The following is a 26,617-nucleotide window of genomic DNA, read 5'->3' on the forward strand; positions in this document are numbered from 1 at the left end:
TTCCTATAAGACAGTTGTTCTCTTTGTGGGCAGAGCAGAAGTGTGCCAGGTGGTATAGTGGCCGACTAAGGAAGTTGGCAGAGTTCTCTTGTGGTGCAAGGGGCTAAGGATCTGGTGTTGTCACTGCAGTGGCGCAGTGGGGGTCACTGCCATGGTGCCTCCCTGCCAGGAAATTCCGCATGCCGCAAGTGCGGACAAAAAAAAAAAAAAGTAATTTTGCTATTGAAGAGGAAGCTGGGAACTATTTAGTGGCTTCAGGGGATACTGTGTAGACTGCTCTAGCTACAGCAACAGATTGTGGAGTAGAAGACGCATGGTGGTTAAGATAGAGGTGCTGGTGTGGGGTGAGCCTTAGCTTCTATCATAAGAATTTTGGACCTGACCCAGGAGCCCATGGGATGGGGTGGCAGGGGTGGGGGTGGTGTTGCAAGTTTTTGGTATATGTGAAACAGTGTTTGGGGAAGATGACCTGATGGCAGGTTCAGTGGATTTTCCGTGTGTGTGTGTGTGTGTGTGTGTGTGTGTTTGTATACAGTTTAAAGTGTTGCAGTAGTTCCTGTTGTGACTTAACAGGTTATGAACCCAACTAATATCCATGAAGATGTGGGTCTGACCCCTGGCCTTGCTCAGTGGGTTAAGGATCTGGTGTTGCCTCCATGAGCTGTGGTGTAGGTCACAGACCTGGCTTGGATCCCACGTTGCTGTGGCTGTGGTGTAGGCCAGCACCTGTAGGTCCGATTTGACCCCTGGGCCTGGAACTTCCATATGCTGCAGGTACAGCCCTAAAAAGCACACACACACAAAAGTTGCAGTCTGAGAAATCACATTTAAATCTTCTTTTATATGTTTAATTTTAATAAAAGCAAGTATCTTGGAAAAGATAATTCCCTCCTGGACTTGAAATGTTGGTAGAGTCAGACAAGGTGGCAAATGATGTGGCAGAAAATGCTAACAAATAGCACCATAAGCTCTACACTGTTCTAGCCTAAAGATATGGCCTAACAAGCCACTTAGAGAAAAAAAGTTGAGTAAACATAGTCTTTACATACTCTCCTCAAAAATAGAGAGTGTTTTTTTTTTAATGAAAAAGATGGTGTCATTTATTCTCCATGCCAATAGAAAAGCAAATGAGATAAAACGAGAAGAGAATTTTAGAATAAAATTTATATTCAAATGTGCTGAACCAAGAGAATTTGGTTAGGCATTGGAATTCATTAGTTGTATTTCTTTAGGTTGAAAGAGGAAGAGACCATTGCCTAAGTTTGCTTCTAGTTCTATAATGTAAAGTGTCTCTTTTTCAGGTTTGTAAATATACCAGTAAACAATGTGGGGAAGCATATACTACAGCCCAGGTTTATATCATTGGGGAGGGTGTCACATACTAGGAATATAAAGGAAATCCAGAAATCCTTTGCTAGATTTTAAGGTTCAGTAGAAATTCTATATCAGTATTTGGAAATATTTTAAATACAATGTGTTAAATATATAATTTTCAAACATTTGATCTTCTAGAGGAAAGGGGAGGTAAGGAGGCTAGGAAAATAGCAATGCCATTACAAGACCAGAGTTGGGCTGGAAGGCAGTTGGCACTGCCAGTCATGGTGAGATTCTTACTTTTGGAAGGAGCTCTGACTTCTAGTTCTGGTTCTTCAAATATTAATTTAGTGACCTTCAAATATTAATTTAGCTACATCTTTATCCCCTCTGATTTGTCAGCTGCAGAAAAGGATGGGTTCAGTAGCAAATTTGGTAGAGTAGCAAATTCTGAGATTTTGTTGACCCTAACATGATCTGTGATTTTTGTAGATGATGCCTAAGTACCTAGTTTGGCAATGGAAGATACTGTAGGAGCATGACTAAAGGATAAAACTTAGATCTAACTCAGAAAGAAAAGGTGTCAAGGACACAGATGTAATAAAGGGAGTCTGTGACAAGTTTCTAGATCTCCTTTTAGAGAGGACTAAAGTTTTGTTATTTCAGAAAATCATAAGTAGTTTAGATGAACAAATGAGGGGAGTAAAGCCAGCCTGTCACCCACTATGTGGAAACTTGACTATTAGATTTGAATATCTAGGGCTAGATCCAAGCTGTGGCATCTGATTCATTGGGGACAACTGAAGTACAAGTTCTGTGGTGTGTGGAAGGCACTAGGAAGTATAGAGATGTCGATATACTTTTTAGGGTGACTAGTAGCCTGAACGATGAATCTTGGATCCTGTTTAGTATTTTTATCATATATGCCTACAGAAGATATGAAATGGTACAAAGTGATATAGGAAGTTCATAGTGGCCTTTTATTTTTCTCAAGGGTCAAGGCGTATATTATGAGGCAATTACCTTTGCAGAGAGATATCGCCTCTGATAGGTCTACTAATATAAGCCTTGGACATTTCCAATCATCTGGTTAGAATTACATTTATACATAGTTTTATGCTGACTCCCTAAGGAATGAGAAGGAGGGAGAGGGGGAGGGAGGGAGAGATAAAGAGGGAGAGAGAGAGTGTGTGTTTTGTAATAACTTTCAAAAATGTGTATTCATTCCCTTACCTACTGTTAAGTGAATATTCTACGGCTTATCTTGCAGAATTTTGGTGAAAATCAGAAATAATATACTGATGTGTCTGACATTATTTTGCTCATAGTATATGCTTACTTAATGATAGAACATTTACTTTTTGTTCTTGTCATCAAACATCATGTCATTAGCTCATTTGCAATCCAGTAGGAATAATCAGATTGGGATTTGTAAACTTGGGCAAAGTGTTTCTTTTTTCTGTACTGCTTAAGTGTGGGGTTTGCAATCCATTATGACAAGGTAAAAGATACCTTGTTTGAAACCCTTACCATGGGAAGCAGAAATTATCTCAGTCTCAGAGTTAGGTATTTCTAATCTCTGACATTGGAGGTTGTTTTTCAAAAACATATAGTATTTCATTGCTTTTATAAAGTGACCAGCTCATAGATTTTAAAGATTTAGAGTTCCAGGAGTTCCTGTCACGGCACAGTGGAAACAAATCTGACTAGGAACCATGAGGTTGCAGGTTCGATCCCTGGTCTCACTCAGTGGGTTAAGGATCCAGCATTGCCGTGAGCTGTGGTGTAGGTCATAGACGCGGCTCAAATCTGGTGTTGCTGTGGCTGTGGCGTAGGCTGGCGGCTACAGCTCCGATTTGACCCCTAGATGGGTGCAGCCCCCAATAGACAAAAAGACAATAAATAAATAAATAAAGATTTAGAGTTCCAGATGGAACTAGAGACTCTCACACTGAGTGAAGTCAGAAAGAGAAAGACAAATACCATATGATATCGCTTATGTCTGGAATCTAATATATGGCACAAATGAATCTTTCCACAGAAAAGAAGATCATGGACTTAGAGAATAGACTCATGGTTGCCAAGGGGGAGGTGGAGGGAGTGGGATGGATTGGGGGCTTGGGGTTAAGAGATGCAGACTATTGCCTTTGGAATGGATTGGCAACGGGATCCTATTGTGTAGCCCTGGGAACTGTGTCTACTCACTTATGACGGAGCCTGATAATTTGAGAAAAAAGAATGTATACATGTATGTGTAACTGGGTCACCATGCTGTACAGTAGAAGAAAAAATAATGTATTGGGGGAAAAGAAAAATGGATATGCTAAATAAATAAATAAATAAATGAAAATAAAGATTTAGAGTTCCTGTTCTAGTTTAGCTGGTTATGGGTATCCATGAGGATGTGGGTCCCAGGCCTTGATCAGTGGGTTAAGGATCTGGCATTGCCCTGAGGTTCTAGTGTTGCTGTGTCTGTGGTGTAGGCAGGCAGCTGTAGCTCAAATTTGACCCCTAGCCTGAGAACTTCCATATGCCACAGGTGTGGCCCTAAAAAGAAAAAAAAAAAAAAAAGATCAGATGGTTTTCCCAACTAATTATTTACTACTGTGCTGTGTTCTCATTTTCCCCTTTATCATATTCTCTCTCTCTCTAAATTATAACTATGGAATAGACAGAATGATCGAATGCTTAACAATAGTCAACACTGGATGCAAATTGGTTAAGAATGCAGTAATCAAATACAAAGGCCTGTGTTTTACATGGTATGATATATAATATTAGAAGGAAGATAGTTTATGGAATTAAGTCTATAGTGTAGCTCTCAATTATTTCATAATATATGAAAAAGGTAAGCTTATAATATATAGCCACATAACAAAATGAGAAAGAGACTAAAGATTATAATGCATGACTTTATGAGCAGTCATTTCTTGAACCTGGCTTGTTGCCTGCCACACAGCACTTTTCGTAGGCATCTTCTGTCTCCCCCTATCCAGAGTGTCTCTCCTGTTGAGCTATTGTCATGCCATTTTTCTTCTTTCCTGAGATTCTACTGTCATGGTCTTTCTTTCAGGGATAGAGGGATGGCAAAAGGTGTGATAATATATCTAAAGGTCTAACTTGTTTCAGTTTTCATGTTACATCTGTGTAGGAATAGTTCTCCATTCATTTGCCGCCTTCTGTTCACACACTAATGTGGTTGTCTTAGTTTATTAGAATAACTGTCACAATTAACAACACAATGACTTTGGCTTTGAGAAAATAAATCACAATGGTCGGGGGTGTTAGAATTGGAAGAGAAGTTGCCATCACATTTTCCAAACCTTTCACTGTAAAGCTAAAAGAATTGAAGTCCTAGAGATGGATTAATTTGTCTATATTTACAAGTTAAAATCCTGATCCCTTTCAGTCCTCTTTCTAAAACTTAGTATTATTTTAATACAAATCTAAGAGAGATGGATATGGCAAGAGTGTAGCCTTGAAATTAGTTGAGGGGAGAATGTTCTCATTAGAAGTGACCTGTTATACCATTTGAGAAAACAATAAAACTGCCTTTAAAAGTGTGTAAAAGCATTAACCCTTGCCTACATTCAACTTCCTAAAACTGTTATTCAAACATGTAATGAAAGAGGTCCCAGGCTAGCTGAATTAAGTAATCTATTCCAGGTCATTTATTGAAGGTCTTTTGGTTGCAAGATTAAAATGGAAACTTTATGACTAGGAAATGCTAAAACGCTGTGATAAGGAAATATTGCTTTTTTATTTTCTCTAACATCCTTACAGATAGACTGGTTCTTAAAATAGTTCTGATATCTCTCTGGGGGGCAATGTTTAATTTTCTGTATTGATATTGTCAAATAATCAAAATCTTACTTCCTATATTCTGGCCTGAGGCAGACAAAAGAGAAATTGATATAGAAGATGTGATTAATTCTCTGTCTTGTTTGAGCCAGAATATGACAAAAGAAATGAATGAGATAGATAACAAGAGGAGGTCATGATTCTAAAATAGTTTTGCGGCTGCTCAGAGTCTGGTGAAAGAAAGGTTAAGTGTGTTTTAAGTGTAGGTAAGTGTTTAGCTATGTGATGTTCATAATGCCCTGTACTCTTGCCAAGGAGAGGGTATCAAATGGCAAATGCTGGGGGAAAGCAACTGCGAAGGGAACTCACTGATGTCTCTCTCTGGGCCACGAAACGATTTGTCTTTCTGCCAAGCCACAACCTGAACTCCGAACTGCTGCAAGAAAGAGCGTTTCTGTTTCGAGACTATGCAGGTGCTTTCAAACTGGTACATTTATGATGCAAGTCTATGACCAAACAGAGTGAGTTTCCTGCTCTCTAAAAGATAGCGTTAACTCTCTCCTATTATTGCCGTTTCCTTAGCAGCGGCCAGAGGTCCGTTACCTCTTAACCCAGCTCCCCTGCTCCACAGGTCAGATCCAGGGCACCTCTCGATCTCATAGTTCTCTTAACAGACACACTTTGCTTATTCCATTTGTAAATGGCCAGGACCCAAATTGTCATCTCTAGCTGTGGTCAAATGATTCAGTCAAGTGATAGGAAAATTTCTTTCTTTGTATTCGGTCTCTTACTAGAAAAAGTCAAAACTTTATGATTTTCATAGTATTTTCAATAACTATATGTAGCCTTTCCCCATTTATAGTAATAGATGATCAAGTTTTAGACTATCAATAAATACGTAGAAGAAAATTAAGGTCACCTATCAGCTCATAATCTCATTAAATGAAAGTACTCATTACTATTGCTTTGATTGTTTGCTTTTTTCCCATTTGTGTATGTTTGTGCTATGTGTTGCATTATATTACTTGAGATGAATGTACATATGTGTCCTTCATAACCTTGACATTTTATGTATTTACTTGTTTATTTATTGTCAGTTGCTCCTGTGTCATTCACTGCTGCATCCCCAAGCAGTTTGAAGGCATCATGATCTGTTCTGCCATCTAGATTTGTTTTATCCCAAGCTTACTTGTAGCTCTTTCTAATTCAACTAGATCTATCCTGGTTGTTTTTGTTTATTTGTTTTCACATGTCATTTCATTATATTTTCCTGGATCTTTAAAATCTATGTAAACACCATTTTTAATATTGGTATATTTCATTAGGTTGGTGTACCAATATTTATTCATTTTCCTGGTAGGCATTGCAAGTGTTTCTAATTTTTCTTAGCCTAAAATGCTGTGTTATACACTTAATATATGCAGATTTTTAAGTGTTCAATGATTTTCTTAGGAAGATTGCTAGAAGAGAATTACTAGGTCAAAGGCAATGAACTTTTAAAAAGTCTTTTTGTACTACCAAGTTACTTTCCAAAATGAGTATATAAATTTCCTCTCCCAGTAGCAATAGTTAAGAATACTTAATCAGTGTGGAAGGTCATTATATACAAAAATCTTTGTTAATTGAAAGCAAAAATGATACCTAATTGTTTTTGTTACATTTTTTTTTATTACACATGAGGCTTGATACTTCTGTGTCTAGTATCTGTGTGTGATTGACATTTAAGGGTAAGAATTTTTGGAGTTCCTGTCGTAGCACAGCAGAAATGAATCCAACTAGGAACCATGAGGTTGTGGGTTCAATCCCTGGCCTCGCTGACTGGGTTAAGGATCTGGTGTTGCCATGAGCCATGGTGTAGGTTGTAGACACAGCTCAGATCTGGTGTTGCTGTGGCTCTGGCATAGGCTGACAGCTACAGCTCTGATTGCACCCCTAGCTTGGGAACTTCCATATGCCGCTGGCGCAGCCCTAAAAAAGGACAAAAGACAAAAAAAATGGTAAAAATTTTCATGATTCAACAGAATTCTTTGTATATTATGGGCACTGACACTTTATTGCCTATATTTTTTGGCAACAATTTTGTCAGTTTTTCATGTAACTAAATTTTCCCTATGGTTCAGCTTATAGAACTTTGACTTTAAATACAGTAATTTAATAAGTTAAATATTGACATTGAACCACTGCATTTTAATGTAATCATTTAAAAAAATCTGAATATTGTTTTTATATTGTAAATCTGTCTGCATCCTGAGATCATTTAAATATCATTCCTATTTCAATTTGTTCTTTTTTGTGTGATTTCTTTTCACATTAAACTTTTTATCTTATCCAGATTGGGTTTCTGTGTGTGTGATCCACAGTGTAGCTCTTGACTCCCCTCAAATTTCCCAACATCCCACCATTTACTGAACACTGATATTACCCCTTAGCTTATGACATTTACTTATTTATAATACTACACTTATATATTAAGTTTTTATGTCATATGCTGGGTTGTATTTTAAGGTAATCTGTTCCACTTTTTTGTTTTGTTTCGTTTTTTCCTGTCTTTTTGCCATTTCTTGGGCTGCTCCTGCGGCATATGGAGGTTCCCAGGCTAGGGGTCGAATCAGAGCTGTAGCCACCAGCCTAGGCCAGAGCCACAGCAATGCGGGATCTGAGCCGTGTCTGCAACCTACACCACAGCTCATGGCAACGCCGGATCCTTAACCCACTGAGCAAGGCCAGGGACCGAACCCACAACTTCATGGTTCTTAGTCGGATTCATTAACCACTGAGCCACGACAGGCACTCCATGTTCCACTTATCTTTCTATTGCTATATCAGCAAATTACCATACACTTTTTATTATTATAGGTTTTAATAGTCTCTTTAATCTTCAAGGAAAGAGGGCCTTAATTATTACTCTTTTCTCTAAATAAAGCAATTTCTCTAGGTCTAAATAAATTTTATCTAAATCTAAATTATTTCTCTAAATAAATTAATCTGAATAATAAATTATTCTTTTTCTAATAAATATGTTGAGTATCATATATTTGTATGAAAGCAGTTTCCACTCTTAGCTTTGCATGCATAGGAAGAGAATCTATACAGTGCTTTGAGATTTAAAGCCCATAGTCTTTTCAAATTATCTTGGTAGTGTTAGCTCATAACCTGTGCTATATAAAGGTATATATTCTACACATATGATTAAATCCTTCATAGTTCAAAAATTTCTTTTGTTGTGTCCTGTGGTTTATTTTTAAGTTGGTTTCTTCCTTTTCTTCTATCAGCTTTTAAAAATACTAATTAAAGTGACCTACAAGGTATCTGCCAATAATATTCATCTTACTCTTTTCCCCTTTTCGCCTTTTTTAACCCTTGAGCTCTAATAATAGAACACCTTTCTATTTTCCGGAATATTTTAACAAAATTCCAAATGCCCAAATATTAATGGAAATGTCAGTGGAAACATGCAAAAATTATTTATGATCCTTGTAATTGTTGAAACTACTCTGTAAGGGATTTAATGCCTAGTAGTGAGTAGTAATGAATTTCTTTTTATAATGATTTTTATTTTTTTCTATTATAGCTGATTTACAGTGTTTTGTCATTTTTCTACTGCACTGTCTGGTCATTCGTGATGGAGCATGATAATGTGAGAAAAAATAATGAATTAATTACTATATAGATATCCAACTAGTTGAATTTATATTCCTGAGAAATAATCCTTTGCCACATAAATTATAAACATGGTAATAAACAAACACGATTCCTAAGCAATGTACAATAGAAAGAGTGAGTTTTTTCCTTGACATCCTTCTTTTCATTAAGCCAAACATCTGTTGGATATTTGAATCATGTTTTTAATGCATCTCTTAGACATTTGCTACTTTTTGTACCAAATGAGAGTGACATATTGGATTATTTCATTTCTAGCATTTGTTTTCTCATGGTGGTTCCAGTGCAATTGGTGCATTCCAAATATTTGCACAAAAATCAACACAAGACACAATTGTGCTGCTCTCTCAATCCAGTAGTCCATTAAGTACTTTAACCGGGAATGGTAGCTGCTCTTTGTCCTTCCTCAGTGACATCATTTCAATCTCATGGTCCATTTCCATGGCTGCTCCCTCTAGATTGCGAGGCCTGATCCCTTCCCTGGTTCTGACACCCTGTTTGTATGTACTGCTGACTCCCTGTTGATGGCTGCCAGCTGATTGTGCCGTGCTGTGTTCGTGTTTTATGGGAAAATGTTCATGTGTGGTTGCTGTGTTTGATATTAAGTCTGAGATGAACTTCAGGAGGTTTCCTGCTTTTTATTAAAAATGATTTTGGCTAGGGGCTGTGTTATCCTGTTCATAAATCAGGTGTTCTCAGAGATTTAATAATTTAGAATTCACATGAGGTTTTGGTGGAATAAACATTTCTTTTCTCTGTTAAAGCTGCTTTTAAACTTTTTTTTTATTTTTCCTCTTCGCTGCTTCCATTTATTTATTTTTTAAAAGCCTTCTTTTGGGAGGTGTGTACAGATTTATCTCATGGCTATTAAAATAATGTAAGAGTCAAAATGATAGCTTAGTTTGGCTGAAGTAATTAAAATTTGGTAAGTTTTGTGGGTCTTTGCATTGCAATCATAAACGCATTTCTGTTTTAATTTTTTAAATCCCAAGTTATATCTCACAAAGGAGTTATCTTCTCTCCATGTTTTAAGGAACTATTTTTTTTAGAACATGCCCTACAAATAAAAGGTTGATAAAAAGAAAAAAATAATAACAGTCTAAAGAGGTCAGGAACTCTTTCCATATGTGATTACAAGCTACATAAAAAGCAGAATTATCCTTGAGGGTGACAAACAGTCCTAACAACGCCTCTCAAAAATATTTGCATTCAGGATATAGAGGAAATACTTTCAGGACACTTTAAATGCTCAGTGAATGTCATTAATTTCTTCATAGAATTTGGTGAATATGAATACGTAAAGATACTTGAAAAGATTCTTGGAGTTAGTTTTGTTTTCCTCACATTAAAAATAGTAGGGAATGAGGAGAACAGGGTCATACTTAGCAAAAGGAGAGAGTTCTCTGAGGCGGACCCTTTTGATCTGAGCCTACTGACAAGAATGAAGCAATTATGTGAAGTACCAGAGCAGGGTCTCCATGTCTTATCCTGATTGAATTTTAAAGCCCATGAGAGAATGCACTTTTTTTTTTTTTTCCTTTTTAGGGCCACACTCATGGCATTTGGAGATTCCTCAGCTAGGGGTCTAATTGGAGCTACAGCTGCTGGCCTACACCACAGCCATGGCAACGCTGGATCCTTAACTCACTGAGCAAGGCCAGGGATCGAACCTGCTACCTCATGGTTCCTAGTTAGATTCATTTCCACTGCACCGCAATGGGAACTCTGAGAGAATGCATTTTTGATTGTAGTTGATGTCTTTATCACTTTACTTATAACATTGTCTAGCATGAAGCAGATATTTAATCAATGTTGGTAAAATGAATGAATTTTTATGCAGGACTTTGATAGATGCAAATGAAAATATCCTTAATTATATTACTACAAATATCGTCTGAAAATTCAGAAGATTTTAAAAATGTATTTGCAAGAGTGTTTTGATAAAAGCTAAAGGCATAAAATTTGAGTATCCAATATTTGGATGATATGGTACAATTAATATGGCATCCAGAGGTCTGCCCTGATCTACACACACTGTCTTAAGAGTGAAAGAATGGACAGACCACTTATCCTTTAAATAATCTTTTGTAATGATCAGTATTTTCAGCCAGACTGATACTATGACATTGTAATGATGGAAGGTACTGTGATGTGCTGCTGTTCTTGGTGGAGGATAGCATCATAATCAAAAGACCCAGGAGAAGAGTTTGTAAAGTCAGTATACTATTTTTTTTTTCTCTGAGTGATGGAACAAGGCAAAGACAGACATTTCCTTCAAACTCTCTGGTACATGAGCAAGTATTCAAGTGAATTTTCAAAGTATTTTGTTAAATAGTCTTTAAGATCAGCTTTATTTGCTAAGGTGATTGAATAATGAATTTTCAAGTCCAGTGCACTGTAGAGGTCATTAATTCAGCATTGTCTTTAACTAATGCAGAAGTTTAAGCCTAGAGAGGTCCAGTCATGTCCTGGATCCCTGCTAGTGACAAAACCATGACGGGACCCAGCCGTCAGACTAGAGTCCAGAGAATTTTTTGTAATTTTATGAAATCAAGTTGAGCCAAACATCAAAGGCAAAACTTCAGAGAAAAGATGTTTTATAAAGAAAATTTATACTTGGGATGGTATATACACCTTTTACCATGGTTATAGGAGTTTGGAATGGGGTGGAGGGAAAATATGGAAGAGAAGAGAAATTATAGGGTGGGTGAATGCAGGGACCTCTTCCCTTTCTAGGATAGGGAGTTCCTCAACCATCGCACTTTGTGTTTGCCTTGAGAACTTTATCCCTGTGATAAAGAGAGAGGTTTACCTATGACTCCTTGTAGTGAAGAAAGCCAAGGATCTTTAGTTCTTCCTCAAGGGATGATACTGTTTGCCTTTGAGGTGTTTTGCAGATACCAAAACTCCCACCAGGTGGAAGAAGTTAATTGTATGCTGCTTCCAAGCATGTCAACTCCAGGCCCATTGAACCAGAGTGTTGATAACTGGCGGTGGTTCCCAATTACCTTAATCAGAAGAGGGTCCACAAGCTGATCACCACCTACCCTTGAACACTATAAGACTCTTCACTACACCTTCCAGGATGGAACACAGTTTTGACAGCACTAGCCTCCTGTGGCTCCTTTGCCTGGCAAAACAATAATGCTATTGTTTTCTATTTCACCACCACCACCCCCAAAAAAGAAAGAAAAGGCATTAGCAACTATAAAATAAAGCACAAAAATTTATTTTTTGAAAGGTTTAACTTTTGAGCTGGAGGATGAAAAAATTTCCATTTCTGCTGGGAATGTGAATCTCTGTGAATGGACAGGCCAAGGATAGGAAAGGAGGACTTGCAGGAAGTTTGGCCTTGGTGGCCTTTGCAGGGGATTGTCAGCTGTTCCAAGCAGGGAGTCTTCATCATCACTATCTGGCCCAGGACATGTCATTCCTCTTAACTGGCAATGCTTATCCCATCACCTCTGTTCTAATCTTCACCTTTCTCTGTGGCTCCATTAAGCTACTGTGTCTTCTTCTCTGTGGCCTGGCCATGTGGATTGACTACTTTGATTAAAGTCAGGACAAAGTTATTGGCTCCCCTATCAACTTTATATCTTTCATACTAAGAATTTTTTCCTCAATTTTTTTTCCCAAAAATAAATAGGGTTTGTGCAGTGAAAAATTATTTCAACTTTATAGGATCAAATAGATGCATAAACACATCTATATAATCAATCATACATAGGCATTTTTATGACACCAATATCATATATTTTTAAAACTATAGGAAGTCAGCACTGAGTTCAAAAAAATATCTAAAAACATGATTTGACTTTTAAAATCTAGAGGAGTGATTTCAAAAGCACTGGATCACTTCAATTGTATATCAATACCTGAAACAAGTAAAAGAGGACTAATCTGGCTGAAGTGAGTGAGGACAGGTGAGTCTGTATTCCTATCAATTGTCTACCTTATATTCTGATTCCCAGAGTACCCACTTGGAAAGCAGTTATCTATTTAACCACTGAATATCAAAGTAAAATGATTATTAATAATTAGACTTGTTATTATTGGTCCCAAATGTTGAAGGCAGTTTTTAGTGGTAGAAATAGTAGTTCATTCGTTGAATGTCCCCATATTTACCTTTTCCATTTCTTATCATGCAGCTGGTCAGAAATGTGACTGGATTTGATTTATGGGTTTATAGTAGAAGTATTATCAGTTCCTTCTAAGACACGTGTTTATGGCCTGAGGGAATTTTGACTCTAATTCCCAGTTACTATGCCAAAGTGGGTATATTTATTTTATGTTGCCTTGTTCTTAGCATAGGAGAATATTTATTTAACATTGCATTGTCTTATTATGTGTCCTTGGCCAAAACAAGAGGCGATTATACTTTGATCTTTCTTTGTTAATTGGTGGCAATTGTCAGATGTGCAGGAGATTTTATATTTCAAAATAGTGAACAATAGTGTCTATGTTTCTTCTCTTTCTGGAAACTTTGAAAAATAATAAAATTTCACTGTCCTAACTTTTTCAAATGTAAATGTTTTTAATTTGACTTTATCATTTGGGATGCTATTTTTTAAAGATTTAACATCATATTCTGGTCTCTTAAAAAACCAAAAAAATAATAAGATAAAGTTTAATGAGGACCCATTTAGTCCAATATAAACTAATCCACTGAAATCTATAAAAAGTCTTGATATAATGAATCCCTTCATTCTTTTGTTAGTTAGGGTAATGCCACCTGCTATAACAAATAAACCACACATTTTTGATGGCTTTAAACAGTTGCACATTTAAGTTTTAAATTATATAACAGTCCACTGTTGGTGTCCCTGGCTGAGTGGTGGGCTTTCTTCCACATATTGATTCTTTAGTCCAGATTCCTTCCACAGTGTGGCTTTGCCTCTATGTAGATCCTCTGCCACCAGCTGTCAGTTAGGGAAAGGGAGGGGCAAGGCAACCCACTTCTCAAGTGTGCTGGCCTGCGATTGCCACATCAGTTGACACACAAAAATGAGTCACACTCCCAGGTAGATATCAGAGAGTCTGGGAAATGTGGTCTATCTGGATAGCTGCTTCTCAGGATTGACTGATACTTTGTAATGAGAAACACGAAATTGTGGTAAGTAATTGCTTTTCTCAGCCATTCACATCTGAATTTAGGAACTCTTGTTATAAAAAGAAAAAAATGTTTCATCGAGATATTGTATTACCTTGGAGTACTTTAGACAAAATCCTGAGGAAAATGATAACATTCAAAAAAGTCTACTGAAAAACAAAAGTAAGAGTTGAACATTAGTGGGAAGTGTAATTTATTGTTAAAATATTGTGTTGTCTTAGTTATATACTTGCTAACATTTTCTTAGAAACCAGTTCTGTTTTCACACACTCAAACTTGCCTATTAATATCTCTACGTTCACCCTTGATGAATATGGATAACCGAAATACATCTGGAAGACACACTCTGAATCTTGAGAAAATGAGAAAAAAATGAGATGCAGTCAATGCAAATTTTTTGTTCATATGAAATTCAAGCAAATGAAAATTTACTTTCAAGCTGCATTTTGCTGAATAATTTTATTTAAGCATGAGTTTATTCTAATAGTAGGATAAAAAATAAAGTATTGTTAGTGATAAAATGCTTATACTAATGCTTCTGATTGCTTATTACCATGTTTATGGATTGTACGTTTCCATTTTAGTTCCTTTTTCTGTGTGGTTTTGCTGCACTTTTCTCTCTCCTTTTTGCATCTGTGGACATTTTCCCACTAGTCTTCTTCAGCCTGCAGTCTTTTAATCTATGTCTGTTTATTTCTTACATCTCCCTACAGGTCTCTCTGTCTTCTCTTTTTGTTTATGGAGTTCTTCATCTGTGGACAGTGGCAATTGGTGAGATTTAGATTAAACATCAGTAGTATTGAAATTTAAAATGTCTCAGTGAAAAAACTCCCATCACATTGCCATGGTACTGGAAGAAGCAGAAGGCAGGTGTTTAATGCTTGAAATCAGTGGGAACACTGTGTACCTTTATGTGACAGTCTGCTTGTCACATCAGTATGTTTCAGCCTTGGCCCAGAAATTGTCATTAAGTTAGAACATGAACCAGGCACCTTTAAGACTGTTTATAAATAGGTTTATTGAATGTATTCTTCCTCTTGCTACATTTTTTTCTTTCATTGACAACCCACACCTTCCCTCCAGCTACTTGACATGTCTCCTCAAGAGCATTTTGCTTATAATGTCATTAACAGCCCAGTTCCACTCACGGTATGCTAGAGAGACAGTGATGGCACTAAATGACAATGAGGCAAAAATCACCGAAAACATACAAAGCAATTCATATGATTCCACTAATCTGTAATATGATTGTTTCAAGTCTGGAAAACTATTAAGAACATATATGTGTAGTTCATTTCCTGCTAGAAATGTCAGAAATCACATACCCAGGTAGTACAGTTCTGTGTCATGGGGGATCTCAGGAGGGTTTGATGTGAGCAAGAACCCAGGAGAGTATGTAAAAATGTATGGAAGAAAAATCATATGAATGAAAATTATAGGTAGATTTTCTTTGAGATATCCTGTTATCTTTTGGGTTGTAACACATGACTGAAGTTTGAGGCGTGAGATAAAATTAATAGCAGTGGTAATAAAATAAACTGAATAATTATGCAGAAATAGATGGGTAGATCAAAAAGAGAAAAGAAGAGATGCTGGAGTCACTTCTGGGTCAGAGCTATAGACAAGCTTTCAGGATCTCTACAGGGTCATTATAAAGGAAACGTGAAATAGGTATGATTCTAAAATAAATATTCAGATTTAAAAGACATACTTTTAAATACTTCATGTTGGGATGAATCACAGCTTTGTTTCAATTATATATAAACAAATAATCTACTAACAAAATTTAAAAATGCTTTGAAAACCCTTGTTATACTTTTTATTTGCTTCTCACATATTAAGGAGTTTGTAGTTTTCAAGCCCTCCTTAGTCCCCCCCCCCCTTTCTTTTTCTGGAATGCCAAATACATGTGTTAAAATATTAATGACTTCTAAATAGAAAATGTGAAGCATTGAGCACTTCTCTTAGAATATTTTGGAACATGTAAGTTTTAGCAAAACTGTCATCATGCCCAGTGAAAGACAATTTCAGATGCCCCAGGATCAGGGAGTTCTGTAGTCTCCATTTTGTATATACACATTGGAGAGTGTGCGAAACCTTTTTTTTTTTTTGATTTCTGCAAATCTCAGGAGATTTTGTACCAGTTATAAAACAATTTTAGGAATATCCTAAGTATAGGCAATTACAGAATTACTCAGATTGTCTGACTATCAGAAAATTTCTGTCACCTTCAGGTGTTCTTAACTCTCTGGAGCATCAAGCTAGCTTTATTCATTCTGTTTTCATAGCAATCGTCTTTTTAGCCAACATGAAGCACTGAAAACAATGCTCATTTCTCATACTCCATCATATACTTGCAAAGTGTATTTAAAAATGCATCCCCTGCTGCATCGTTTGTAACGTTATTTGTGATGCTTCTAGGTGCACAGTAAAATATACTTAGCTAAAAATGTGTCACGTTGTAATAGTCAGCCTTCTATTATTTGGTATAGTACATGTTTGTCAGTATGTAAGGATCTGACACAAAACAGCTGTGACATCATGTACATGATATGTCACAAATGTGGAACTTAGAATTGGGAGATCTGGGTTCAAGTCCCAGCTCTCTCACTTACTACCTTGTGACTTTGGCCAGTCACTTAACCTCTCTAAGCCTTGGTTCCAATGTTTGAAAATGATGGTATTATACCTTCTATTTCATTGGGTTGGTGAGAATTTAGTTTGTCATTTGTTCGCATTCTATCTTATTCCACAAAGGATTTGAAATGAAATGTGTATATTTGAAGATAAAATGTATATGCCAGTGCTTTGTAGATTATAAAAGTATAAGCCACCTGCCATTACTATTGGGACCATTTAAATACCTGAGGGCTCTATCCCTTAGAATGAAAGTGCTTTTAAGCAGATGTTCCAGAGACTTCTATGTACAACAAAAGAGGTATTTATCCATGTATTACGTAGAAAGGTTATAGATGCCAATTTGAAATAAACCTATAAGAAAAGAAGACTATCCAGGACCTTTTGATCAAAGACCATTTGCAATTAATAAAAATATCAGAGTCTCACATAAAGCTTATGTCTCATATGTTGATTTCTTAATTGAAGTGACTATATGTAATGACAAAAAAGTTCTTAAGGATTAAGTAAACTTTTTCAATACTGTTTACATCTTGTTAATCATAAATGCATAAACATTTGCAAGAGAGTGTTGTAGGCATGAATCATTTTTGTTCAGCTTAAAGACAATGCTTTTGTTGCACTTAGAATTGCTGGATATTTGACAATAATACAGGCTTTGAAATATCAGTGGCCTACCAGTTCCTTCAATTCCTTTTATTATCATGTGCCATTTGCCTTAATCTTGGGTTAGTAACTGTGCTTATCTGCCCTCTGCATCTAAAGCTTCCAGAAAGATTGCTCTGGCATGGCCTAATAGCTTTTATCAGCTCACCCGGTGGCTCTTAAGCTCTGAAATCCAGGAGTTATCCACTCGGTGCCAAGTCCTTCAGAACAACTGTTTTCCTCTGTAAATGATTGCTATTTATGCCATGGCAGTCACAACCCCATCCCCTTCCCTTTGTTAAAGTGAAATGGAACCTTAAGGATGGAAGCTAGTGGCTCCTCTGTCCTTCCTCTCCAATTCCCCTGGCTTCATTCTACCTAAAGGGGCATTAGTAGGCATATTGGGAATGGCCGCAAGATTAGAACATTTTTCTCTTTTATCCTATATTTTAAGCTCCTTTGATTTTTTTTTCCTCTGATTTTTTTTCTCCACTATCTATATGGTATTTGGCTGATAATAAAACTGTTAATATTCTATTTCACCTTATCTGATAAGCAGGCTTACTTTTCCTCCTTTACCATAAAAGTCATCCAGGGAGATTTATTCAGTGAGCCTCTTTTTTTTTTTTTTTTTAATTAAACATAAACTAATATTTCCTGGAGTTCCCATCATGGCTCAGTGAAAACGAATCTGATTAGTATCCATGAGGACACAGTTCCATCCCTGGCCTCACTCAGCAAGTTAAGGATCTGTGTTGCCCTGATCTGTGGTGTAGGTCGCAGACTAGGCTTGGATCCCACATTGCTGTGGCTGTGGTGGAGGCCAGCAGCTACAGCTCCAATTTGCTCCCTAGCCTGGGAAGAACTTCCATATGCCACCAGTGCGGCCCTAAAAAGATGAATAAGCAAACAAATAAATATTCCTAAATACTGAAACTTCTGAAAACATTCCCTTGACATTATAGTTCATGTCACGTAGAAAGATTATACAAATCATGGCATGAATCTTTTTCTTTTCTTAATAATACGTAAACCTACATTTTCAGTGAATATAAGAGGAATACAGCCTTGATAAAAGCTTTCCAATAAACGTTATATTCCACAATTACATTTTCTCTGAAAATTAATGGAGTTTGAGGAGGCACATGCATAAGAGAGAGAGAGGGTACACTTTACACTTCAGAGGCTTCAATGCTCTGACTTCAAGGTAGGATAGATTGGTGGCTGGGTTTTGGGTTTCCACTTACCAGCTGTGCCTCCTTGAACAGTTATTAAAACTCTCTACTTCATTTCCTCAGGTGTAAAATGGTGAGGATGCTCTTAACTCATAGCATTTTCGAAGGAGAAAATGAGGGAAATATGTAAAGTAGCTAATGAAATGGTGGTACATAGCGGCCACTGAGTAAATAGCAACAGCTGCTGCTGTTGTTTTTGCAGTTGACACGCTGAGGAAGGTAAAATAGGGAAACTAACCTGAAAGGTTGTATTTTTTTTTTTTAAGTTCCTCTTCTGCTAAAATCAACTTAGAAACCCTCTCTCAGAAAGCCCAGAATCTCCAGGCAGGAAGCAAGGAGGCTGCCCTGGAGATGATGAGCTGGGAGGCTAGATGCTGGGCTGCAGAAACCACAGCCAACTTTCACACTCACTATCCTCTGCCCCATTTGCAGCATCATGTGACCTGACAGCACTGTCTGTCTTGGACAGGTTAGGTGACTTCAGTGCACTTTGCAGTAAGTCCCCTTACTAGCAGATAGCAGAGCCTTTGTGTTTCTTAATCCTACATTTGCAAGGAATCTCTAAAGAGTCTCTTTCTCTCTCCCTCCCTGTCTGCTTCGTTCCTCCACAGAAAGAACTTAAAACCGCATGTGGGAAGTTATAAAAGCTAAAGGATTCAGGTTTAAGATAATACAGGGAGTGGTTGAAAAGCTGCGTATACATCTTCATGCTCCCCTTCTTACCCATTTGCATTGATCCATCACCTTTCAAAGAAACAGAATCTGTCTTTAACTCGCCTTGTGCCATTTACCCCTCTGTATTTAACTGGCCCAGTGATTTCCTTTGCTTACATTTAACATTCATCAGTCACAACGAGCAATGGAGCAATGCATGTTATAGTGTGAGCAGAAAATTCCACGGGACCCTCTTCACACTGGGAAAGAGAAACATCTGCTCCTTTCCTATTAGGATACCAGGATTTTAGAGGTCAATGTGTTTCCCCATCAAGGCTTAAGGCTTTGGGGATCAGGGGACGTGTCAGGCTCCAAGCAGCATAATGAATGGCAGTTGCTGATGGGCTAGGTTTGCCTGTTCTCAACAGGGGATAGAGAATTCAGCGTAATGAGCTGGGACTTTGTGCGCTCAACACACCAGCTTGGGGAGTGAGGCAGGCTGTGCCTTTATTTTTTTTTTTCCCTGGTTCGGAACTGAATTTTCATCCTGCAAGAAATTATATGGAGGTCTTCATTAGTGGCACCCAGCAGGGTTAAGGCTCCATGAGGGCTGATAAGCTCTATGGCTAAAAGAACCCATCAGCCTTTGTGCAAGGCACTGAAGGTTTAAGTTGCTTGAACTGGAAAATGTCTGAAGAGGTGATTATGCTAGCAAGTAATGTGTATTGGTAACATGGAATCAAATTATTAGGGTCAGTAACTTCCTGACTTTCCCAGTGCATTAAATGAAGACATAACATTGCATTGGTGCCGGGTACTTCTTGATGCCACATAGTGTCAGCACTGTCTGGTCATATGTACTTCACAGCATGTCACCTCTAATTTCATGGGATTATCTATGCTGTTGCTTTAATAGATACTCATGATCTTGAGCTTCCTTTGAACTCACAGCAGGGCAGAGCAAAGCCATTATTGGGAGCATTTCTGGGCTTTTTGTGTTATATTCAAGATTATTACCGTTACTTAGAAAGGTGGATGTATCCTCTTCTCATGCTTCCAAAAGCACACACTTTTTTGATTGCAAGGGGCATTACTGCGGGGAAAACACTGAATGCAAAAGACCTCTTTGGAAAGGTGTCAAGGCAAGTGAACCAGTGTTAGAAAGGCATATAGGACAGTGAATCTCAAAGTGTGGTCCCCTGGCCAACAGCATCAGAATCACCCAGGAACGTGTTAGAAATGTATATCCTCCTGAATCAGACACTCTTGAGATAGACTCAGCAATCTGTTTCAACAAGCCTTTCAGGTGATGCATGCTCAAGTTGGTGAACCAGTGCTATGGGATTTATGGAGCACAAGAATGGGATAGACCCATATGTTCTGGGGTAGAGCAGTGGGCAAGACAATGTAGTATCTCCCCTCATGGACTTTATTCCATTACAAAGAAAGAGGTGGTACTTCACCCTGATGAAATGTTTATACATACCCAGCAGAACCTGAAATTATCCATACTATTTTAATCTTTCTTTGGATTAGCTTGTTGTCTTCTTTGGTTTCAGAGAAACGACTAACAAAAGATGACTAATAAGCTATTCCTTTGTGTATTTCAGAACCATCCCCCTTGCGATATGTATATCCATGGCCATTGTCACCACTGGCTACGTGCTAACAAACGTGGCCTACTTCACGACCATTAGTGCCGAGGAACTGTTGCTTTCGAAGGCAGTGGCTGTGGTGAGTCTGAGTTGGGAAAATGCCAACTGGAATCTGGGTTAATGAGTTGATGCAGTTTTATAGCAGTTCCCTCCAGCAGCAAGTGGTTTGAAATGAAGTTAATTTTTTTTTTGAAGAATGATGAGTATTTTAAAAATTTAGGGCAAACCTTAGCATATTCCATCTAGCTGATCCAGCTACAATCCTACATGATTTCTCTGTACTGTTACTTTCGTGTCAAATATTTCCACACATATGTGCTTGTAAGCATATTTCCACACACACATGTTGAATAGAAGGCATTATTCGTCCAACATGTCATAAAGGGCAGGTGGGAAATTTCTGAGTTTAAATGACTGCATTTGGGGTATGCAAATTGCAGTTTATTCTGTGCTCTTTCCTGTTTGGACCTTTTACAAAAGTTAACATCTTTTCCCCAAAGTAACACTTAAGAATTTCTAAGCAGACCATGTACATTTGTTTTTTTCTAGTGTGTGTGTGTGTGTGTATCCTTTTGAATACTAATTCTAGGATATTATTAATTTGGAGAAATCCTGTGTTATTCAAAGTTAAACAGATGTCATTGCTGTAGTATTCCTCAGAATATTGTAGAAGCTAATGTGCATTTTAACTCCCTCAGAAGTGGATACTCATAATTTTACAGCATTGTCCAAAATTTATTTGACTTCAGGAATATCTTTGCTCCCAAAGGTCATGTGATGGGACTGCTATTCTGTGACATGCTTTTTGGCATAAAAACTTAGCTAGTAAGAGAGCATTCGTTCGTGACCTTTATAACAATAAACGGTGAAAAAAAGAACTTCCCATCACTAGATGTCAGTTCCTTTTAAAATAGTCACTATTACCTCATATCAGCAACATCCACAAGGAACAAATTATCTCATTTCATGTGAACCTGTGTAGAAGTTCACTGCATTAAAAAAAAAGACTTTGCGCACTGCTGTAACTTCTACCAGACAAGCAAAGGCACAGAGCTTCCTGATGTCGGGTGCTTGTCTCATCTTACTAGACAAAGGGCAGCACTTAGTCTTTGAGAGTCGTGTGTCCATTAATTATATAGCACCAGCTGCATCAAGGACAAGTAAAGAATCCCACTCTTTTTTGTTTTATTTTGGAAAATACATCCTTCATGAAAATTTGCAGTGTTGCACCTGCCATGGAGTAAAAAGAAATGTAGGAAGTTTTATCTTTCGTATTTCCTGTGGCTCGATTTCCTCAGACTTGTATGGATGTTCTATCCTTTGAATAAGAAACTGGAGAAGAAATTGGCACATACCTGAGAGGGCCAGAGTGACTCGACGAACAGAGATTCAGCTGATGTGATTATTCTGGGTGAAAGATTTTTCAGAACTGCTCACATTTATGATATACATGATTAAATTATTTATTTGTTCACACTTTTAGGCCACAATGGTGGGACTGTTATATAAAACATGTGTCTGTAACACGTCTCAGTGTATATTCATACTTCATTCCAAAAACGTGGCTTCCCAGACTGAAGAAAAGGTATACAGAAGGCTTTCTGTCTCCAAAAGGAGAACTTATGAATTGAGCTGTTTTTATTCACTAGATTCAGAAATGATAGATATAGTTGATTAAAGATTGGATCAATGGATCATTGCTTTTTGAAAGTAGAGGGAAGGGGCTTGCTTACACCGTTGCCCATAGTTTTGCAATAGGGAATGACATGGTATCCACCTTTGATTGTTGTCCTAGGAGGTTAGTCTGACACTCACCAAAAAGAGGGATTATAAAACACACACGTATCACCAGGTGAATAGAAAGTCATAGAGCAAGTTCGGCCTAAATTGTTTCATTTTATTCCACTTTCTGGCAAAGCATTAATTTGCTTCCTTATGTCTTTCACTAGACCTTTTCTGAGCGGCTCCTGGGAAATTTCTCATTAGCAGTTCCGATCTTTGTTGCCCTCTCCTGCTTTGGCTCCATGAATGGTGGTGTGTTTGCTGTCTCCAGGTGAGTGAGTTCAAGCATTTCTAGAAACGCATTTCTGTTTCTGAGATTGGATAAATTTAAAAAGAAAAGAAATAGTGCCTCCGATCCTGTTTTTAAAGGGACAAGCAAGATTGTCTTCCTCCACGTAGCAACCGCACATCCCATTCTGTCCATTAGAGGGCACTGCTTGGCTACTGATAGCCTGCTCTGAAGCCAGACAGGAAGTTTTTGGTTTTCGTTTTTTTTAATCATATGTGTCTACACAGTTAAAAGTATTTTATTTCTGATAATTAAATCTTTTGTTTAGCTAAAGAAATAAGCTAAAGTAAGATACATCAGAAATCATTATCCCACCACCCATAAACCTTTCGTTTTGTTCGATGCAGTAGTCCTTTTTAATATAATTACCAACTCAGACCTACCATAAAGCTCAAGGAACTATACTCAATGTTTTATAATAAGCTATAAGGGGAAAGAACATGAAAAAAATAGATATATATGTACGTATAACTGAATCACTTTGCTATACACCTGAAACTAACACAACTGTACTTCAATTAAAAACAAGCAAAACCCAGCCAGATGAATGTGAATGTTGTGTGTGTGTGTGTGTGTGTGTGTGCGCATGCATGTGTGTGTGTGTTGGGTTGGATTGGATTGACAACACACATGCAGTGCTGAGGCTAGAACTGAATTTACCACCAGTTCTTTACATGTAAGGTGAACTATGCTGTGTCACATGTTGCTACTGTTTCTCCTCAAAGACTCATATGATATTTTTGGCAAATTTTATAAAATTCCAAGTCCAATTTTTCACAATGTACTCTACCTTAACTGAAAAGTGTAACCTAAGTAATCACCTAAGAAATGTCAAACCATTTGGTAGGAAGAACATGCAAATTTTCTCTTAGACTTCTGGATTTTTTTTTTTTCTTTTGGAAATGATCAAGCCTACATTTCTCTCCCATCAGGTTATTCTATGTTGCATCTCGGGAGGGTCACCTTCCAGAAATTCTCTCCATGATTCACATCCGCAAACACACTCCTCTGCCAGCTGTTATTGTTTTGGTAATGCATGTTAATATGAATGTCTAGATATAACCTCAAAGAACAGGTTAGCAAAGCTCGACTTTAGCTAGTGCTTTCTGTTCTCATTCATTGCTAATTTGGCTTTCTGAGTATCTTGGTGGAGTTGAAGAGGCAGGATATTTTTCATGGCTTCCCTTTATCCAGTATTTCCGATGCATATTTGATGCTTTGGGGCAATAACCACATTACTTGTTTTTCACCTTTGTAGACATTTGTGAAATCTAAGGAAAGTGATTATCCTGGTTCCTGTCATTCACATAAAGCCTCACAGAAAAGGATGTAGGACAGCATGTCCCAATTCTACTCACTAAAGGTGGAGCTAAAAGTTACAGTCCCCAAATAGCCAGAGGGCTCATCATAGGCCCCTTATAATGAAATGCACGCAGAATTATTAGGAAAGTTGATGAAATCTTAAGACAGTGCAGTGATTCTGTGATTAAAAGTGAGACTTTTGATAGCAACCCTGACTGGAAGAAATAAAAGCACAACAATTTAAATTTGAATTGTAGGATTCTTCATGAAGAGAAAAGCATTTGTGAAATACAAAAGACCGTGTCAGGTGTAAAAGTCTACATATCCCCATTGGCTGTGTTATCTTCCTTTTTACCTACTATTGTGTCACATTTTTCTCAGACAGCATCTGTTGTCAGGAGCACACAGAATGCATTGAACACTGGTCTTTTTCATGCATGTAATTTGTTTCCAAATGTTTCCTTGAAATTTCTCTGCAAAATACCAGGTACTCTATGTGTGGAATCTGGAAGTTTATTCCACTTGTGGGAACAGAATGTATTACTCTGTGAAGAGGGCTTTTATTTTAAGCCTCTGCTATCAGTCACACCGTCCTTGGTATGTGCAGCTGTAGAGACTTGCTGTGCTCATCTCTGCGCTTCCTTCTCTTCGGTGCGCCTGAGGGTCGTACGTGGCAAGCGCATGGGGGAAGGAAGTGTAGAGGAAGAAACTGTCAGCGTTTTGCATTCAGGAGATGACAGTCACCAAGAAGTGGCCCTGTTGCCTGTGTGTGCATAGCCGAGAGCTCATTAGAAAGCATTTGCAGAGCTTTCTGCAAATTTTTGAATTGGGTGCACTTTTGTTTTTTAGAATCAGTTATTTACTGATTATCTCAATCTCTGTGGCTTTAATTTTGAGTCACTGGGCATCCCATATTTTACACTTTGAAAACCTATTCTTTTAACTCAAATGAAAAACAATTAAAAATAATGCATCCAGATGGGCAAGAGAGAGGGTTAGAGCAGGTTATAACAAGAGAAGTTGGTTGAGTATAGATTTTCATCACAGTAGTAATTCATCAGTGTAAGGAATCATTTGGTAAAGGTAATAGCAATAGTGATGTCATTGCTTGATATCACCTGTCTTCTAACTCACTCATTTTTCTCTCCCTCCCCTCAGCACCCTTTGACCATGATAATGCTCTTCTCTGGGGACCTCTACAGTCTTTTGAATTTCCTCAGTTTTGCCAGGTGGCTTTTTATTGGGCTGGCAGTGGCTGGACTGATTTATCTTCGATACAAACGCCCAGATATGCATCGTCCTTTCAAGGTAACCTCAGCAATCTTGATGGGTTTACATAAATCTTTCTCCTAATACCTAGTTCTCATTTTGTCATAACTTGATGATGAGGAGCTTGGGCGGAGGGCAGCATCCTCTGGAATAAAATGTTTAACTCTTGCAGGTAGTTCTTTTTGTTGGGTTTATTTTGGTCTGGAAAAATAGTTCATCAAATTGTACAGAGTTCAATACATTTGTATGTCACATTTTTGGAAAGTGGGATATTATATACATTGTTTGTTATGTTTATTTTCCATGAATGTGTCTGATGATCTGGTATGTTCAAAGTATGGACTGCTGCTTTCTTCATGCTGAATAGTTGTAGACGGACATGCTGAGAGAGAGAGTGAGGCAGACACATATAGAATCCTCACTAATGAAAACTCTAAAAATGGGAGTTCCTGCTGTAGTGCAATGGGTTAAGAATCCCACTGCAGTGGTTCAGGTTGCTGCAGAGGTGAGGGTTCAATCCCTGGCCCATTGCAGTGGGTTAGTGAGCTGGCACTGCCACAGGTACATAGGTCACAGCTGTGGCTTGGATTCAGTCTCTGGCCTGGGAACTTCCATATGGTGTGAGTGAGGCCATTAAAAAAAACAACAACAATAAATAAATAAATAAATAAATAAAAACTCTGAAAATGATGCCACTTTCCAAAAAATAAATGGCATTTTAAATATTCTTAAAGGTTATGATATGTTACATTACACCTTTTCTGCATTATGTACTCCGGAAGGAATAGAAATGTAAAATATTTAGGGAAAGTGAAGATGTCTGAATTCACCACTTAATAAAATGTCCATTTACCATAACGAAGTGTTTCCTTTTGGGAGGGCTGACAAATATGCTTCTCATTGCCTTCGGCCTTGAGTGTTCACGGATTGATTCGACCTCAGTATTTATTTGCTTTTAAGAAATAACATAGATAATGTTGTCCATCATGTTGTCAGAATTTCTTTCTAATTATATGCATTGCCTAATGCTGGCAACATCTTTATTACTGGTTGAATAAGAGTTGGCCTCTTTCATCCCTGTCAGTTCTTATTGTGAGTCTCCAACAGAAAATCAATATGCACTGAAGGGCTTTAACATGTAACAAGAAGACCATGCTCTTGGCTCTACATTAAAGTGGATTCTAATCATAATTATCAAAGAACCAATCTTTTAAAGTCAAAAGCATAAATCATAATGGTCCTTAACTAGTAAAATAATTCAAAC

At 37.6% G+C, this 26,617-nt stretch overlaps 1 protein-coding gene across 1 annotated transcript in view; it reads left to right on the forward strand.

Moving 5' to 3' along the window:
* Positions 1–26,617, forward strand: part of SLC7A11 (solute carrier family 7 member 11) — an 80,052-nt gene that overhangs the window by 36,547 nt on the left and 16,888 nt on the right. The window contains exons 7-10 of the mRNA XM_047798886.1: positions 20,667–20,790; positions 22,661–22,764; positions 23,715–23,811; positions 25,243–25,392. Of these exons, the coding sequence (XP_047654842.1) occupies positions 20,667–20,790; positions 22,661–22,764; positions 23,715–23,811; positions 25,243–25,392 (475 nt within the window). The remainder of the gene's footprint in view (positions 1–20,666; positions 20,791–22,660; positions 22,765–23,714; positions 23,812–25,242; positions 25,393–26,617) is intronic.

Source organism: Phacochoerus africanus, chromosome 10 (assembly GCF_016906955.1).
Source record: "Phacochoerus africanus isolate WHEZ1 chromosome 10, ROS_Pafr_v1, whole genome shotgun sequence".
NCBI lineage: Eukaryota > Metazoa > Chordata > Mammalia > Artiodactyla > Suidae > Phacochoerus > Phacochoerus africanus.